Here is a 20,071-nt window from a genome sequence, read left to right on the forward strand (position 1 = left end):
CCTTGGAAGGAGGTGGACGAAATCTATAGGGGAAACCCTAAGGATTTCGTCCAAGGGGGCTTGGATAAGGCCTTGGATTAACTTAGACCCCAAACAAAGGAGTATTAGGGTTTTCCCTAAACCCTAGATCCGTCAGCTATATAAGGAGCCTCCCAGCTCCTAAATTTGGTCACTCCTTCTTTGAAGAAACCCTAGGGCCGAAATTGCATACTCCCTCTACCCTCTCTCCTCCAAGTTTCCTTCTTGCTAGTTCTTGGGTGTGATTCCATTAGAGGCATTGCATTTGTGGTGCTAAGCTTCCAAGAAGATCAAGATCAAGATCAAGAGGATTATCAATTGTTTGCTATAACAATTGAAAGGTATGTAACTCCTAAACCCTAGTTTGTTAATTTCGACATTAGCCTCTCTCCTCTAGGGTTCTTGTTTTGAAATTCAAAGTTGTATGTTCAATAGTTAAAACATAGATCCAAAGTAGGTTGCATGTGAACTTAGGAATTGTTTCTTGGTTTATTTGTTTTACCATAAACCTATCAGTGGTATCAGAGACATTGTTTGTTTTAAATTGAATTGCTATAATGGTTGAATTGCAAATTAGGGTTTATAGCCATTAAACCCTAAAGGCCAAAATTTTCGATTTTAGGGTTTTGGTTCAAAGGGTTTTCGAAAACCCTAGCCTCCATGAACCCTAATCGAAATTAGGGTTAGGGTTTTGAAAACCCTAGCCTCATCCCTTTAAAATTTCGAAATTTGCTTATCCCTTTTAGGGTTTCTTTGTTTTGGATAATAGTTGCCTTATTGGATAATTGAGAAAAATAAGGAAATTATCCTATCCCCATATTTTCGAAATCTAGAAGGGATATGGATTAGGATTAAATTAATTGTTTAATTTGATTAGATAATCCTTACAAGATTTAATAAATTGATTAAAAGTTAATCATCTCATCCCCTAAATTTCGAATTTTGCTAGTTATTTTAGGGTTTTATCTTTTTTTTTGGATAATTATTGCCTAATTGGATAATTGAGAAGAATAAGGATATTATCCTTTACCCTAATTTTCGAAATTTAGAGGGATAAGGATTAGGATTAAATTAATTGTTTAATTTGATTAGATAATCCTTACAAGGTTGATTAAAAGTTAATTAATAGATAAATATTAAATCTAGTTATTTGGTTTATTTTAAATTTAAAATTAATGGCTTAATTTTCGAAATTTATATATAAACCTTAAAGTTTTAAAAAGTTTAAAACACACCTTATATATATATATATATATATATATATATATATATATATATATATATATATATATATATATATATATATATATATTATAATTAAAAGTTTAATATTATATATGTATAAGAATATGGTCAGTCAAATCGCTAGTATGCCTCATTCACGAAGCTAGTCTATAAGGGGGTATAAGGAAACTGCCTATAAAATGGTAGTTGAATGGGTGTCCACTCTCACCCACCGCTTCCTTGATTAGTGGAGGGTCGTTAGCAGAACGGGTTTGATAGGACAACTACATCTCATTAAAAGTATAATGTTATTAAAGAAAGTACTAGAACATTATTTTACAAAATCCCAACTCTAGTTACTTTAGGAAAAATGTGAAAAATATGCTAATCCATGAAATTGCACATTATGCTTTATTGGTCGTTAGTGGAGCGTGTGTGGTTAACCAGCACACTAAAAGGCACTAATAAAGAGTAGTAATAGGTATCTCATAATTGTCATTTTGATGGAGCGTGTGTGGTTTACCAGCACATCAATAGTTAATGATAAAGACAATGAGGTTACCAAGCACATTTGCATGGTTATTCACATCTTGTTTGTGATCCTCGGCATCCCAGTCACAAATAGAAGAGCATAATCCGATATTTAAACATGCCATTGAAAAGTTCAATGAATCTCAAAAGATCTATGAGTTTCCAATACATTTAAAACTTAACCTTCTTTTTCGTTTTTCATGGTGGAAATTGGTAAATCGTCATTTACCTACCTTCAAATATTCTGCAAATTGGATTACGACATCCCTCTTCCAATTTGTGGAATATTGTGTTGGATCCTAGCCTTGATGTTTCGTTTGGGTGTTACATTAAGGATTCTAATCAACCTGACTTGAATTTCTCCCGTTTTGTAGATGTCTGAATCTAACAATGGTCTTCCCAAATCCATTGGAACAAGCTTTCCAAATGAAGATGGCATTCCAAGATATGATCAAGGAAATGAGAGTCATGCTTCACTTCCTCCACCTCCTCCAATTGTTCTCCCTGACCCACAAGTTCAAAGGCTTGAAAAGTTCAAGCTCACTCAATCCCTATTGGCACGTAAGCACGAAGATGGTAAACCTGTGTGTGCACACGTCTTAGAGATGAAGTCACACATTGATAGGTTAAGGATGTTGGGTGTCGATATCTCAGAGATGCTGGCTGTTGACTGGGTTCTTCAGTCACTTCCTGATTCGTATAGTGAGTTCGTAAGAGAGTACTATACGATGGTTCACGACGTGACCCTCATTGATTTGACCTATTTGCTGATAGCAGCTGAATCAGCAATGATCTGGCGTACTGATCAAGCAAATTTGTCTTGTGAATCATACTCCCAAACTTCAATGGACATTGAAAATGGTGACATTGGAAATCCAGAAAAGGTAAATTCTGAGATAGTTCCTTGTGCTATTCCAAAAGAGTCCATTTGTTTCTATTGCCAAGAGAAGGGGCATTGGAGACGAAGCTGCCCTATTTACCTGAGAGATCTAAGAGATGGGAGAGTCAAGACGTATGGCTCTGCTTCAGGTAAAATCCACTATCTAACTCCATTAAGTTCCTATTCATTGATTCTTAATACATAATGTGATAAGATTACATTTGAATGTTTTGCAGGATCAGAGAAAAGAGAGGAAGCTTGATGGAAAAGCAAGATGAGTCTGATCACGAAGAAATGGATCACGATCGCATGGATTCGAAGATCAGATTTTGAGCTTAGAAAGTTATGATAGATTTGATTACATAGTTTTTCAGTTGATTTTGTATTGTAAGGACATGTTTTCCGCTGCGTTTATGAATAAAATAAAATTTTTTGGTTTGAATAATTTTATATATCCTTGCAATGAAATCGTTATGAAAAATTGATGTTTGTGTATTGTTATCAAAAATGGATTTGATTCTTAATTATGTTATTTGTGGAAATGTCGAGAATTTGCCAAATAAAGGAAGACTCTCATCGCCCAAGTTTCAGTTGGACAGAAACTTGGAGTCATGCAACTTGGTTGCGTGATGAATAAGAAACTTCATATTTGGAAATTAGACTAATTCTTTGACAAAGTGTCAAGAGAAGGACTAGGAGATCGAGTACACTAGGTTGTGCATTGATCAAGTCCACCACAAGAGTGATAAAGATATTCGTCATGATTTACTAAAGTTTAGTGAATATGGTTATACTTATAAGATTAAGTACAATTTTGAGTTGATTGAAAGAGTTTCAATCAATAGCAGAACGAATAAGAAGAATCAAGTAGGCAGAAAGATAAAAGTTTCTCTATTCTAAGAAGAAGGGAGAGTATCTTTTATTGTGTTTTATGATAAGTCATAATGATTAAAAAACCATGTCTCAATTGATCCTCCAAGTAAGTCTTTGTACATTTGTATGTCCAAGAAGAGGAATCAAGAATTGTAGAAATGGTTAAAATCAAGAAGTCAATCATACTTCGTTCCAATATCAAGTCTTAGAGTTATATTCCAAGATTGTGAATTGAGTGACAGGTCTTAAGTAGGTTTATAACACTCATCAAATGTGGAGTTTGGAAAAGGCTTTCTTAATCTTGCACATTTGAAATTGGTAAGTTGTGCTGTCTTGGATAAGACAAAGACCAACTAGGACCAATTATGTGAAGTGTTTTGTCTTGATAAGAACTACACTAACTCTTGAATATTTGTTTTGTCTAGGAAAGGTTCCTGACAAGAGAATCATATATGTCAAGAGGTCAGTGGGAGTCTCAATTGTCTTGAAAAGTTTCAAGAACAAATCAAGAATAAACCGATAGTTAATCACTAGCACACGACTTGAGGTTTCTAACCTATCGTGTTCACATATTATTGTTTCTGTGCCATTACAGGTTGGTCAACTATGCATGTGAGTTCTATGAGATCTCAATGGGTTACATAGGGGCAAGGCACCTTGATCAATGGAAAGTACATTGAAAGGTAGGGGTGAGTTGCTAAATAACTTGGAAGCAAAGGTGGGACTCTTGATGGCAAGAAATTGAGAATGGACAAGTTCAATCCATAAGAGTTTGGATTTGTCACAATTGTTGTCTTATGATTATGGTTATGACAAATTCACATGGATAGGAACACATACACCACAAAATCTGAGTGTTATAAGGTTTCTCTCATTCATGAAAATGATTGTGAGGAAACGCTTTCACTAAGAAAGATTTTGAAGATAGCATTATGTAATTTGTATTTCTCAAATTCGATTATGATTACGGCATCCCTCTTCATAGTTCGAATTGTGGGAAATGTCAAATAGGTCTAAACATTTTAGACTTGTTCTAGAAATGTTTAAACACACATATGGGTTATCTAAGGAAAGGTGTATGAGTTCGAGAAGCTTAGATAAAGGATTATCAAAGCGTCTCGGTTTCAGAAATCTGAACTTTGGAATAGAAAGTCGATAAGTAATTGGTTTCTAGAAGTCCAGCTAATTTCTGAATACGTGTCAAAGCTAGTGGGAGCATAAATGTTATGCTAGGACAGATATAATCATCATGTTAGTGGGAGCATGATTATTATTATTTTAAGTATTGCAAGTTGGCAATATTAATTATAGAAAAACAAAAGTTTCAATTTGCAAAGTTGCATGAGTTGAAAAGTTATTTTTGCTATAATTAAGGGAGAAAATATTATACTTCGTTTCAAAAATCTAAAGATTAGATTGAGAAATTTTAATAAATTTAGTCAAAGGATACATAGTGTGTTCTTAAATTTCGATTATGATTACGGCATTCCTCTTCATAGTTCCAATTGTGAGAACGTGACACATAAAATATTATGGCAGAAGATTGATAAAGTATCATATCTTTATGTAAGAAGATTATGCATCGTGTCCCATACGCTTCGGGTATAGGATCGATTGCAAATGCTATAATATTTGACCATTCTTAAATTTTCCAAATGTCTAGCACATTAAAAGGGAAAAAGGACTAGAATCGGTTTTGACTAAAATAATTAAACAACTATCAAAGAACGATCCAAAGTTCGCTGAGGATTGGTCGCTTGTGAGTAGTTGGAAGTATGGTATTGGATGGACCATATCAACATTATTATGAATAGATAAGATTCTATTAAGAATGAGTTGTCATATGGCAAATATGGAAATGTTTCCATATTGGGAGTTGGATGTTGAGAGTCTATGTCTAGATTAGAAACTTTTATGCAAGAAGGATGTTCAAAGGAATGTACTTTGAATGTGAGACTTCACGTCTATGGAACTATCTTGTGACATTTTTTGATAAGAGTACTTTGTAATTTCATTGGCCAAGTCTTGGTGACTTTTGTGCTATGACTTTGCGAAAGGATCGTTGCATAAAATGTTAGAATCTAGCATATTCTAGTAGTAGCAAGAACCTTGTGTTCTAACACTAATAATAAGGATTGGGAATTGTGAAATGAGCATCATTGGAAAAGTTTTTCAATTGATCTATTTCACAAAGTAAGGACCATAGGAAACAAAGTGTGCATGCTTGGAGCATGGGACAATTGTTGTTAAAATTCAAGTAATAAGTTGATTACTCGAAACATTATACAATGAATAATGTGTAATTAATATGGTGACTAAATAAAAGGAGTTTTGTTTATACTCAAAAGTTTGGGGCCATATTGGATTCGACTATTATTATTGTGTTTCAATTTGCATGTTTTGACTTCCAGGATAACTGGGTTATTCGAAACTCCACAATCGCTCGTACTTTTGGAAGTAAGTAGTGAATTAAGACTGTCATGAATTGGAATGCAGATTGTCTAAGGATAGACATGGCAATAGAATTGCTGCAATGTTCATGAGTACTCAGAAATTGAGATTTGAGTATTGGATAAACCCTCGCTCAGAGTATCACTTCATGGAATTCATCACGAGTAATACTGAGACGATAATATCTTATAATCTTGAAACGAAGATATATGAGTTGTAATTTACAAAGTCGGTTATACATTGGTGATACAAAAACGCATCAGTAACTTGGTGTTATAAAACGTATTGTCATGTATAATTTGATGAGTAAAAGATACAAGCATATGAGTCAAAGTTTATTCGTTCCTTTTGCCCTAACCGGAAAAGCGATATATGTGGGCCCCTCGATGATTTGGTGTTGACTTATGTGCTGGGCCCACCCAGGATTAAATTGATGTGTTCAATTAGAAGTCCTACATCATCACAAATCAGAAATCGGGAAACATAGATTCTGGACAAAGAGATTGATTTCATTCCATGTCTTATGTCTAGGGATATCTAGCAGAACGAAGGATTATATGATCACTTATCTTAGGATACCTAACTGACTGGGTCAGAGTTCGGCAGCAGCTTTTGGAAGCTACAATTTGCTGGTCAAATTTAGAAGGCATACTAGCAATTATAGTTACAGACTTATCCAAGTGGGAGACTGTTGGATTAGGTGTCTAAGCCCATAACTATAATTGGTATGTACTTGAATTGATAGCAGCACAGTCCTTTTGGGTTGCCCTCAAACCTAGCAACTGGACAAGGAAATTATGAAAGGAGAGATATTAATTTATAAGATTAATAAATTAATATAAATGATTTATTAATATGTTAAAAGATTAATATATTAATTAGAAATCATTATGTTTAATTAATAGTTAGCCAGAAATTAATCAGAATTAATTTTGGGGTTAAAAGTATTAATTATAAAGTGCAGGGACTAGTTTGCAATTATCTAATAGTTGAGTGGAAGGCTCCAGAACCTCCTTGGAAGGAGGTGGACGAAATCTATAGGGGAAACCCTAAGGATTTCGTCCAAGGGGGCTTGGATAAGGCCTTGGATTAACTTAGACCCCAAGCAAAGGAGTATTAGGGTTTTCCCTAAACCCTAGATCCGTCAGCTATATAAGGAGCCTCCCAGCTCCTAAATTTGGTCACTCCTTCTTTGAAGAAACCCTAGGGCCGAAATTGCATACTCCCTCTACCCTCTCTCCTCCAAGTTTCCTTCTTGCTAGTTCTTGGGTGTGATTCCATTAGAGGCATTGCATTTGTGGTGCTAAGCTTCCAAGAAGATCAAGATCAAGATCAAGAGGATTATCAATTGTTTGCTATAACAATTGAAAGGTATGTAACTCCTAAACCCTAGTTTGTTAATTTCGAAATTAGCCTCTCTCCTCTAGGGTTCTTGTTTTGCAATTCAAAGTTGTATGTTCAATAGTTAAAACATAGATCCAAAGTAGGTTGCATGTGAACTTAGGAATTGTTTCTTGGTTTATTTGTTTTACCTAAAACCTATCAATAGATCGTGTCGCTGTGAGGATTCTTAGGATGGAACCTTAAGAAACTGCAGAAGTATCCCTTAAGCAGTGTTGTTACCCCGATGATGATCCTTAGGCTATGTCCCTTATGATAGGTGTTTAGGAACGTAAAGTGAGGATAACGGGAACGGGTAATCAGGGTTATTGTTGGTTGATGAAATTAATAAATTTATTGCTGATTGATGAAATTAATAAATTTATTTATTGTGGGTTGAAAACCCTATATGCTCACCAGGATCCCAAGCCTGAGCCACTCAGTTTTCTATATTATAGGTAGTGGAACAAGAGCATAGTTGGACAATGACGAGGGATTATGGATTATAGACCAATAGATGTAAATAACTGTTGTAAAGCCTATATTGTATTGTTTATGCTTTTGGTGTATATCGATGTGGACATCCCGAGTTTTGTAATGAAATGAAAAATACATTTCTTTAAGATATGCTTTGATAAATTTTTATCATATTTTGTTTTGGGGACAAATTCCGCAACACCTTTTGAAAGATTACTCTAATTTTATTTTAAAAGCATAAACAAAAACGGTCTTTTCTGGCCGTGAAAATGAGGATGTCACACCAACCGTGTGAGACTTTATTAGTTAGTAAAATTATTAGTTATAGTTAACCTAGTTAATACGGAACTCAATCAAGAATGAGAAACATTTTGTAGATAATTAATGAGAAACATGAGAAATAGTGGGTATAAATGTGACAAATGGTCAAACTTTAGAAATCCTCCTTTCTCTATTCTCTTCCTTTTGAATGATTTTGAGAGATTTTTTGGAAGTGTGGCGATTGTGAAGACATCAATAGATTTGGAACTCATTGGAAGTGTAATTGAGAGTTTGGAAGCTTAAATCCTTGTCTAACTTGGTAATCGGTAACTAAGTCTTCTAATACACTTAATATCTTATCTTAACTTCCATGGAAATTGGTAACTAAATCTCCCAATCTCCCCTAAATTCTCATCTATACTTCCATGGAACATTACAAGATTTGTATTAAACAAGGAGGTGTAGATTATGAATCTTGGTTTAGAAATCAATTTTTTTAGAACGAAAATATCTAATATAATCTTAAACTATTACACATTCTACACTTGTCCCCGACGAGTTTTGACCCCAACCTCAAGGAAGGAGGGCAAAGCTTGATATCGCTTGGCTACAAGCGGTTTGGTGTTTAAAATTCAAGAGTAAATTACTCGAATGGTCCCTATGGTTCAGGGTAATTTGCGCGTTTGGTCCCTAACTTTATTTTTTAACTCGGAAGGTCGTTACTGTTTGTTTTTGTTACGCGCTTGGTCCTGTCTTACCTAAAAAAACTATTTTTCCCTTGATTTTTTTAGTTTATTTAAATAAACACACCCTCAACCTCACCCCCTCACCTTACCTTACATACCCCATCATTTTTCTCTATTTAAATAATAGTCTTTTTAGGTAAGACGATGACCAAGCGGGTAACAAAAACAAATAGTAGGGATTAAATGCGTAACAAAAACAAATAATAAGGACCTTACGAGTTAAAAAAATAAGTTAGGGACCAAGCACTCAATTTAACCCAAACCATAGGGACCATTCGTGTAATTTACTCAAAAATCAATTATAACTTTACTTCTTCTTTTGAAACCTAGATTTGGAATGAACTCATGATTGGAAGCTCTAAACTCTAGAAAGTGGTAAATCTCAAATGTGAGATTCCTTAGATGAATTTGATACATTATTTAGCTTGAAATAGATTTTAGAAAACTCATATTGAGCTAATGAATCTAATATTTATGGATATTATCATTAATTGATCTAATTGAGGTTTTAAAATTTTCATGAAGCTTCAATGGAGTTTTAAACTTTGTTCATGACTTAAACTAGTTCTAGATTTATTGGAACTCCAAGTCTAGTCATAAACCAACCTTAGAAAGTAAATTTGAATCACAATCGGTAGTAATTTATTGTCAGTTGAATCTTATGTCTCAATTTAGAGTTTATGTGACTTCTAGTGATTATAATCAAGCTTTTGGACCAATAAATCAATAAATCACTAAATAATCACATTAAAATCAAAGAGCATAGTGTTAATAATGTATTTAAGAGCTTTATGATATGTAATAGAATGTTTACATACATCCAGGATCATTAGAAGCTATTTGTAAGGGATTTAAACGATTTTAGATAAGTTTAGACAACTTGGAAAAATAATTGCGCTCTTAAGACGATGACTTGATGGTCCACTTAGCCGGGTGGATTTCCTTTGTAAAATCTACTCGGTTGAGTAACATTATGCATTATATAAAGTATTATGATAAAAGTTGGAAATATTTTTTAGGATGGGTTGAATGAAACTATTCAACGATTACTTAAAATATTGCTAATTTTATGAGACTAGTAAGTGTCCAAATCACTTGCGAAGTGAAGTTAAAGTGTTACAACTAATTAATGTTAGTTATTAGGAAGAATATATATCCATATCTTATTTTTTATTCTTTGATAAGTTTTACTCCCTTTTATGAGATCCTATCTATTTTATGTGAATATTATAAGTATGATGGTGTGCATTCACAAGATTTTTGAAATGAGTTTTCTTATAAATGCGAAGAACTATATTTTGCACTTGATTCTTCATGAAGTTTTGCATTCACTTAAGATGTGATGATGACCTGTGTGACCAATTATGCAAACCGAATACCCCATTATGTCTTTGTGGTAATGTATGATATTCTAGATATGTCTCACTTGCATGTGAGGCTAACTACCTCTAGTGTGGATATTGATGATGGACATTTTATCCGAACATTGGTGTCCATAAGTGTATTGTTTTGCTACGTGTCAAATGAATTTTTTTGTGTCAAATGGCCCAAGATTTGCCTCCATTAAAGAGGAAGTTGTTTCCCTACATAACTGTTGTCTTCTACATAACAAAAGAAGTCTTGAACATTACAAAAGGATGAAACACAGAAAACTACTTCTCTCTGCATATTTGTCTCTCCGGAACACAATAGCACAAGGTCTTATGTGTTTGAGATTATGATTAAGCCTGTAATCATAATCGTTTTCTTGGATTATCCCACGATCTGAATTTGTGTAACCCCAGTCTTTGGGTCAAATTAAAATTTTCGAAAACTGTTTATACACGATCCAAGAAAATATCCAAATTACAATCCTTAATTCTAACATTAAATGGTATTACACTATTACATTAATCCGATTTCAATTTTGGGTAGTTGATAACACTGAGAAAAAATTCATGACTTAACTAAAATGTGAAATGGTCAAACCGTATGTTTTAAAAAGTTTGTTTCTATGTGATAAATTGTTTTGTTTTTGTAATATTGCTTACGTTCAGGGGCAGATGCAGGGTGTTGCCGGGATGAAATAGGTGTTGTCAATACATGAAAAATAGGTAAAAAAAAAAATTGAAATTTTTTCCACTGCGGACATAAAAGGTAGGTGTTGCGAATGACACACCGGAACACTTACTAAAACCGCCCTTGCTTGCGTTCAAACAAAATTATAGTGTAATATAATTTTTGAAAATATGATATCAAAATTTCATTTATGTCACATTCAAAGTTAAAAATCAACTTTTCACTAAAACTAAAAAAAGTTGAGTAATACTTATTTTTTGAGCAATTCAATCATAGTGGGGGTACCCTTTACTGTATGACAATGAAATATAAAAAGTCAATTGTTTAAATGAGGGTAGACTTTGTTAATACACAAAAACATGAAGGGTGTTGTTTAGAAAAACACACTATATTTATAGTGGACGTGCACTAGTCTCTAATTATTTTCATGTTGACAAGAGGCTGAGTTTTTAAATCGACCTCTTCTCATCTTTCATAGAGAAAGAACTTTTGGGGCAGACAGACTGTGGAATAGTGTTCTAAAGTGACGGTTATCGGTTCAGGTATCATTTTATTCATCATTCTCGAAAAAGTAGAAACAATTAAAAGGTTTCTTTCGGTCACAATCAAGAGTTCTTCAATGTCAATGTCTTCTGAAATCTATGAATTTGATGGATGTATCTTCAATGATCCGTTTTCACCATTCACTGATTCATCAACCATTGACATCCTCCAAGCTTTCCAAGAACACAATTACAACTATACCCCTTTACTACCATCATCACCACCATCACCACCACCTTTGACCACCCAAGAAAATCTTGACACCCCATTCGAGGAAATTGACCAAATTGCCCCCGCCATCTTCTCTTCCTCCCCACCAAGCCACCAGCTTCAAAACCTCTCTCTTTACCAAATGGGTATTTCTGTAACTTCTTCAAACGAGGCTCTTGACTCTTGCCATTTGGATGTCAAAACAGAAGAAAGTCAACTACCCTTGTATGATAATTACTACTACGGTGGGTCTGACCATGCATTGAAGATGATGCAGAGGAGTTATAGCAGCAATTCTTTCCAACAAGAGAAACCAAATGGTGTTCTTTATGAACCAAAAATTAACGGCTTGATTGAATCCCAAAATCTTCAAGCCCAAACCCTTACCTCACCTGATCAAAGCTTCTCATATTCCCATATGAGAAGGGTTTGCAGTACTGGTGATTTACAAGTTAGTCATCTATTCATTAATTTACTTCGAAATTCTTCTCCAATTTTGAGATGTTCCTTTAAAACTACACTTTAAACTTTATTCCTTTTAGGTCACAAGATTCTCATACGTATCTTTCTATCGAAGGGAATTTTAATAATTTACGTAATTATCAAATGGTGACTCACTAAAAGAATTCTTATATGACATGCAATTTGTGAACAAGGATATAATATAAATACATCATTGAATATTAAATTGTGTGACGCTTATCACGTATATTCTTACTATGTTATAGGCTCGTCTATCAAAGATAAACACTCTAATATGCATGAGATTCTAAACCACTATATGATAAAAAAATGTCAAATAATTGACGTTGAATAATACCAACTTAAATTTTATGTTTTTTGAAGCTCATTAATTTGAAGCCAACTTATTTGGTGCCAATAATGTTCGACCTTGTAAAAGTATAGATTTCTAGAGCTAATAAAGAGAGTGACATGTTTTCTTATGTACTTATGTTATTAAATATGTTTTTGACATTCTTACCCTTCATTTTAGAGTCCAAAGATCAAGCAAACAAGTCAAAGGCTGTCTTCTAGTCCATTGGCCACAGAAAGTTCATTCATGGAGGAAGCAAATTTTAAGGTCGGGCGTTACAATGCAGAGGAAAGGAAAGAGAAGATCTTGAGGTATAGAGCAAAGAGGACACAACGGAATTTCAACAAGACAATTAAGGTGAATTGTGTATACAAGGGATAGTTTAGTTATTTCATTAATAATCAAACATTTATATATAGAATATTATTTTTGTTCAGACGAAGAAAATAAAATGCTTATTGGCTTATATTGAAAATAGTATGCATGCCGGAAGACACTTGCCGACAACCGACCACGAATACGTGGTAGATTTGCACGCAATGACGAGCCTGGAGAGATTCAAAGGACTGCAATTTTTCATCGATATGGAGATGAAGAGGAATTTTGGGTAATATATATATATTTTTACTTTTTCTCTTTTAACTTTAATAAAATCAAAGAACAGATATAAATAGTCAAAAAGTTTATAGTCATGGAGATACCGACCTATTAATGGGACTAATAGTGGTTTATTTAACTAATATTAACTTCATTTATAGTTAAAGATTTGCTTTTCTTCATGATATGGTTATAAATCGTAATAGTTGTATTTTACATGTCAAATTTTTAGATGGATGGATTTCATGAAGACGATGATGAAAGATTGATTGGTCGAGGACAATTTTTCAATACTTATTCATCCACTAGTCAGTTTCAACATCAAAGATTCAACTTTATTCATAATTGAATACAAATTTACTACTCGTTATTCATGTCTTTTTATTTTGAAATTTGGTACGATGGTTAAACTTAACCATTTAAAGTGATCTATGTAATAGGTTTTATTTAAGTTAATAAGCAAAAAATGATCATGCTCTCGGTTTTAGGGATAAACGCTTGCAGTTACATAGAGTATCATGCAACTGTTTACTGTTGTATCATGTTATTTTGTTTTCGTGGTATTATACTTACTGATTTTCTATGTATAGCAGATATAATAGTCTTACAGACAACAAAAATATAATACAACTATTTATCAATGACGTTTTTCTTGATTGGTTGTTTTTTGAAAAAAAAAATGTATTGTAAAGGTAACATTCTTATTAAGAAGTTTTCCAAAGGCAACTTTTGTTTTTTAGTTGATACTTTTTAATTCGCTTGCTTTAAATCTTCCATAGCAATAATGACATCTCCAATAAATGCTAAATGCACGAGTGCACATGAGAGACTTGATGTTTCTATATATTTATTTAGAGTATTTACAGTGGAGAATTTAATCAATGATCTAACATCCAAAATCCAGGTATTTTATTTTAAGCCCTTGATGAATTTTAAAGTTGCAAAACATGACCCTCCGTATGTTGGGCGTACATGTATGTACGCTTAGCGTACACAAGTGGATGCATCGGGTAGCTGAGGCTCATATGCGGGGTGTACAAGCATGTGCGGGGGGGGGGGGGGGGGGGGGGGGGGCATACGAGGCCAAAGGCTAAAACCCAAATTCTCGGATTTGAACCCTATTTAAGCTCATTTAGGACCTTCAACTCTCTTCCTTACCAGCCTTCATTGCCTTTAAACGTCCCTAAATCCCTAGTTACCATTGAGAATGATTATTGAGCTTGAAGGTGCCTAAAGTAACCTCTTTTTGGTGTGTTAGCAATGAGAAGGAAGTGGTGAACAAGTCTTGGACGTGGGAGAGCTTGTAGATCTTGCATCTAGATCATCTTGGAGAGCTTTTGGAGGTAAAAAGTTCATATCTTGCTAATCCCTTTGCTTGTTTGAGTTTGGGTTTAGTAATAAGTCCACTTTTGGTCCATGAATTCTCTCTTGTGAGTTTGAGCAACTCCAGAGATTAGGAATGTTAGATCTGAGTTTCTTTGGCATGTTTGAAGGATAAAAATGCTAACTTGATAGTTGATATGGCTCCATGCATGAGTTTAAGATCTTAAAGGGAGTCTTAATGGATAAAGTGAGGTGTTGGTGTAACACCGTAAATTTTCAAACAAAAAGTTTTCATTTAAAAACCCAAATATCTCATTTCAAAATCACAATTTCCACAAACATCAAGTTATCAAAACACATGTCTCAAAAACTGTTTATAACACAAATCCAGGATCCTCAAAAAACATATCTCCGACACAGGTGTGTGTACAATCAAGTCGGCGCCTTCCTGTGATCCTGAGAAGTACCTGAAACACATAACACATAACACGGTAAGCACGAAGCTTAGTGAGTTTCCCAAAATACCACACACAACTCATTAGCCACTCTAAGCTATAACTCAATAAGACCCTCCGGTCAATGTGTCTCAGTGGGACCCTCTGGTCCCAACTCAATAAACTCATAATAACAATACTCAGCATAAATCACAAGACATGATGCAGAATATTAAGATACATAGTTAAGCACAATAAACATCTCAATCACACAAAGGTACCACTCATGGTAAGTATAGTGAGAAGACTCACCTCGTAAGCTAGCAAGTAAAAGTCTCGTACTCAGAAATCTCGAACTAGCCTCCGCCTAACACATAAGATAATCATCTCTAATTAATACTCTACTTATACTCAAATATACCAAAGGTTGTTTTCTCTTTATCTCTAACTCTTAGAATGGCTAAAAGACCATTTTACCCCTCCATGGTCTCCATTATTCATATTGACCAAACCCTAAAGTCAACAGAAGTCAACTCGAGTCAACAGTTGAAGTTTGACCTGACTCGCCGAGAGCATCTATGTGACTCGTCGAGTCCACCTGTTTTCCTCAGAAGTCTCATGAAAGGTCCAACTGAGCTCGTCGAGTTGACCCCCAACTCGTCGAGCTTCCGCATGATCAAGCTCATCGGGACAAACCCTAACTGACTCGTCGAGTCAGGACATGGACTCGGCGAGTCTCTTCGATCTGATTTCTCATTCAGACGTTTTAAGGCAGATCTATCACTCTAAACACTAGATCTACCATCCTAAGGCTCGTTTGTCACGTAAAGCTTCGATCTTTACGCTCATGCATGATGGTTTTGCTCCAATCTACCAATACATGTTCTTACAAGGTGTTAAACACCATACTCCTCATATGGATGAATAAAGTTGGGACCTGTGGGTTCTAGGGACCTCACAAGGTCCAGATCTGAGGTTTAAACCTCTTGATAACTTAGTATCCTCGAAGTCCCAAATAAAATGTGATGAAAACCCTAATTTCTCCAACTCATGAGATCTAACCAAATAAAGGGTAAAGATTCAAGCTTTTTACCTTCCTCTTGAAGCTCTGGACGAAATGGCCTGAACCCCAACAACTCCTTCTTGTTTCTTGCTGAACAAACTCCTCTTCCTCCTAAAAAATGCACTAAAATCCTTCAAGGTTAGCTTTGAGACTCTCTTAGCTCACTACACTCGTTTAGGGTTTCACACAGTAAGGTTAAGCAGCTGGTGAGCCGCAAATGAGGCTATAAGTGTCCTTATATAGGCCCCAAACCCGAGGATTTAGGGTTTCTCTTCACAGCGTCTACTCGGCGAGTCGTCTCTCTGACTCGTCGAGTAGATTATTAATCCCACGTGGCACAACGCGTCTCTACTCGACGAGTTGTAGCACCAACTCGTCAAGTTGGTCAATAGCCCTCAAAAATAAATAAATAAACAATATACCTGGAAGGCCGGATGTTACAGTTGGGTTCCTATATGGCATGCAAAGGCATAAAGTTGTCAACTTTATGCCCTAGGACCTTTAAAATGACTAAGATCTGGAATTGGACGAAGAATCTTCATATATTAAGTACTTAATGGCTTTTTTTATGCAAAGTAGCTTGTACGCTGAGCGTACTAGTTTGTACGTTGCGCGTACTGCCCAATAACTTAGTACGCTAAGCGTACTGAAGATGTACGCTGGGCGTACGCTTCAAGTGGGTTTTGGGCTTCCGATGGACTTTTGAGCCATTTGGACCCTAATTAACCTTGGGCCTGGATCTATTAGAGTATTGGGACTTTGAACTTGTTATTGGACCATAGATGGCATCGTTGGGCCTTTTGGGCCTATGTGGCCCATTATTGTTTTTGGACCTTGGATGTTAGGCCCATTAATGAAGGAAAGACTTTTGGGCCTTATTGAAGGAGTTTGGACTTAGGGTTTTGGGCCTATGTCTTGAGTTTGTGATTTAATTCTAACTAGGATAACTTATGTATCTTATGTGTGAGATTTTCGGACCAATAGCGAGGCAGTATTTTTATCAGTAATCTGAGGTGAGTCTTCTCACTATAACCATAGGTCTAAGGCACCAAGGCTGACCCAATATCCATTTATGTAGTATGCTAGTTGTTGTATGTTACATGTTGTGATTGGGTTGAAATATACCCTAGGCCGGGGCCCAATATGACATAACGGGTTGAAATATACCCTAGGGCAGGGCCCACTGTGATATGCTTAGGTTGAAATATACCCCAAGGCGAGGCCCATACTTTTTTTTGGGGTTGGGATGAACCCCAGGGTTGGGCTTACAGTTTGTATTGTGATTTCAGGTGCGTCCGATTCCAAAGGGAAGGGATCGGCTTGATGGCATAATATTCACTCTCCACTATTTTCCGCATTCACTGATATTGACACTCTGATGATTTTGTATGATGATGATTATGTATTGGATTTTTGGTATCAAACTTATTGACACTCCCGGGTGTGTCAGAACTCAAGTTGAGGAAATGGTAAACCTTTTCAAAAGAAACAAAAGTCAAGTTTTTCTGAAAACAGTTTTCTTAAGTAAAAAGGGAGAGTGCAATGCGCGAAATCGGCCGAGTTAAGTGTTTCCCAAAATTTAACCATGCTATGAATATATTTCTTGGAATCGATGTTGACTCTGTTATTTGCTAAGTGTATGCTTTCAAAATTGTATATGTTTGGGATTGCATAATCCTAGAATGATGGATTATGCATCATTTCATGTTCCTTGTTTGGTTTCGGTCTTAGGGTAGAAGCTTTATTTGACAGTCTATGTGATTCTATTTATGTATTACTTGCATGCACAAGGCAACCTGCGGTGTTGATTGAGGTTTCTGGTTCTGTGAGGATTGAGAAAGCCTAGAAGTGTCTAGGATATATGTATGTGCTGTGTTTTGTATGTCATGTTTTATCTATGGTTGGGTGAATTATAGGTGTCATGTATGGCCTTGAGGAAGGTATAAGTAGGTGTGGAAGGTAGTATTAGTCCCGTACTACTGAAAGCACATAACCTGTACCCGAGACAAGGACAGACCTGGAAGCTCTAAGGAGTCCGGTGGGGAGGAATCCCTTCGAACTTCCTTATCAATTATTTTCTATGTTGTATTTTCAGTTAAGGATGGTGATGGCTACACGACGAGGTTTAGGTTAGGGATCAGGTTCAGGATCGGGTTTAGGCTCTGGTTCAGAGCCGATTGATGAGAGGATGCGCGAGCTTATCGTAGCTGAGGTTACTCGCGGCATCCTTTGATGGGTTTTGAGCACTACATCAATCCTATGGTGTACATGCAAACCCTAAAACTTTTGGATCTAGTTTGTCTAATGAACATGCAATAACCATCCAAAGCTTATAAACCCTAGATCTAGCATACATATTTCGAAATTATCATATAAGATCAGCTCTAGATGATTACCTTTACAAGAATGGCTTGAATCTTCTTGTCTTGGAGCTTAGAGTCACAAATGTCACTCCTCTAATGGCTTACAAACACCACAAGCAAGAGAATGACTTATGAGAGGGAGGAGGAGCACCAAAAACGACTAAGATCCCTTAGGGATTACTTCTTCACGTTTTTGGGGCCTTAGGGGTTCCTTATATAGTGAGGCTATTAGGGATTTGAACCAGGAAACCCTAATTTGACTTCTTAGGCCCTAAGCAGCCCATGGATTCCCTCCTTAGAAGCCTTGGACGAATTCTAATGGATTTCCCCATAGATTTCGTCCACTCCAACTTCTATGGAGTCCATTAGCCCAATATTCAACTATCGCACAATCGACAGTTCTAGTCCCCTTTATTTAATTAATGTCTTTTAGCCACAAAATTAATTCTTATTAATTCTTGACTAATATTAATTAAACAATATGATTTCTCCTTTAATATATTATTCATATAATATATTAATAAATCATAATAACCTCTCTCTCTCTCTCCATAAATCATCCTATCAAGTTGCTTTGGTGAAGGCAACCCAAAAGGACCATGCACAACCGGGTCAAGTACATACCAAATATAGTTACGGGCTTAGACACTAATCCAACAGTCTCCCACTTGGATTAGTCTTGTAACTATAATGCAAGTACAATCCGATTAGCAATCGTAGCTCTTAAAGACGCTGTCGAACTCTGATCTTATCAGCAACCTGTCCTTTAGATAAGGGATCATATATTCCTCTATTCTAGATATTGTATGAACTGAGACATGGATTTTAATCATACTCTCTGTTCATGTGTTGTTTCCTGATTTCCGATTTATGACGACTGACAACAGACTACAATTGAACACATCAACTCAGTCCGGGCTTGGCCAAGCGCTTAGGGTGTCATCACAAAATCATCGAGGGGCCCACAAATATCGCTTTTATCCCACATTGGGTAAAACGAACGGACAAACTTCGACTCAATGCTCGCTTGTACCTACTCATAAAATCACACACAACAATATGTTTTATAACACCAAGTTACTGGTGCGTTTACATATTATCAATGTGAAACCAACTTGCAGAATACAACTCACACGTCTCGGTTTCAAGAATATAAGATATTATCGTCTCACCAATCACTCGTGATAAAATCCATGAAGCGATCCAAGTGAGCGTGGGTTTAATCCAATGCTTTAATCTTATAGGAGCACTCATGAACCCTGTAGCAAACTTTTTCTATGTCTAAAACACTTTAGACAATCTACAGTCAGATTCATGACAGTCTTCTTTCATACCTATTTCCAAAGTATTATCGACTGTGGAACGTTCGAATAATCTTATTATTCAGGAAGTCAAAACATGCAAAGTGAAACACAAGAATAATCGAATCCAATATAGCCCCAAACTTTTGAGTATAAATAAAACTCCTTTTATTTAGTCACCATATTGATTACACATTATTCATTGTACAATGTTTCGGGTAATCAACTTATTACTTGAATTATAACAACAATTGTCCCTTGCTCCAAGCATGCACACTCTGTTTTCCTGTGGTCTATACTTTGTGAAATAGATCAATTGAAAACATTTCCAACTATGCTCATTTCACAATCCCTAATCCTTATCGTTAGTGTAAGAACACAAAATTCTCGCCACTACTAGAATATGTTGCCATTGTCCATAGAAGGTTGAATCTTTACCAGTTCCTTGCTATAATATTGCCATATACAGAATCCTTTTAAGTTGAATCTTTTCAACATAACATCCATATATGTCCTTTGACTAA

At 35.5% G+C, this 20,071-nt stretch overlaps 1 protein-coding gene across 2 annotated transcripts; it reads left to right on the top strand.

Annotated features, from left to right (window-relative positions):
• The first annotated feature begins 11,340 nt into the window (after positions 1-11,340).
• Positions 11,341-13,547, top strand: LOC145121008 (uncharacterized). Of its 2 annotated transcripts, none has more exons than XM_079056794.1 (4): positions 11,341-12,103; positions 12,647-12,823; positions 12,904-13,073; positions 13,296-13,547. In XM_079056794.1, the coding sequence occupies exons 1-4, from the start codon at positions 11,519-11,521 to the stop codon at positions 13,330-13,332; spliced, it is 969 nt and encodes a 322-aa protein (XP_078912920.1). In that variant the 5' UTR covers positions 11,341-11,518; the 3' UTR covers positions 13,333-13,547. The 2 variants fall into 2 exon arrangements, with proteins under 2 accessions (XP_078912920.1, XP_078912919.1); XM_079056793.1 differs by having other exon boundaries at positions 12,945-13,073.
• The last annotated feature ends 6,524 nt before the right edge of the window (positions 13,548-20,071 follow it).

Source organism: Lactuca virosa, chromosome 6 (genome assembly GCF_052849685.1).
Source record: "Lactuca virosa cultivar CGN04683 chromosome 6, Lactuca_virosa_CGN04683_v6, whole genome shotgun sequence".
Classification (NCBI taxonomy): Eukaryota; Viridiplantae; Streptophyta; class Magnoliopsida; order Asterales; family Asteraceae; genus Lactuca; species Lactuca virosa.

Bases quoted from the DNA above. Each gene is read 5' to 3' on its own strand.
- LOC145121008 (XM_079056793.1), top strand. From the start codon at position 11,519: ATGTCAATGTCTTCTGAAATCTATGAATTTGATGGATGTATCTTCAAT. The intron at 12,104-12,646 runs GTTAGTCATCTA...CCTTCATTTTAG, and splicing joins GCAGTACTGGTGATTTACAA to AGTCCAAAGATCAAGCAAAC. The intron at 13,074-13,295 runs GTAATATATATA...TCAAATTTTTAG, and splicing joins GAGATGAAGAGGAATTTTGG to ATGGATGGATTTCATGAAGA.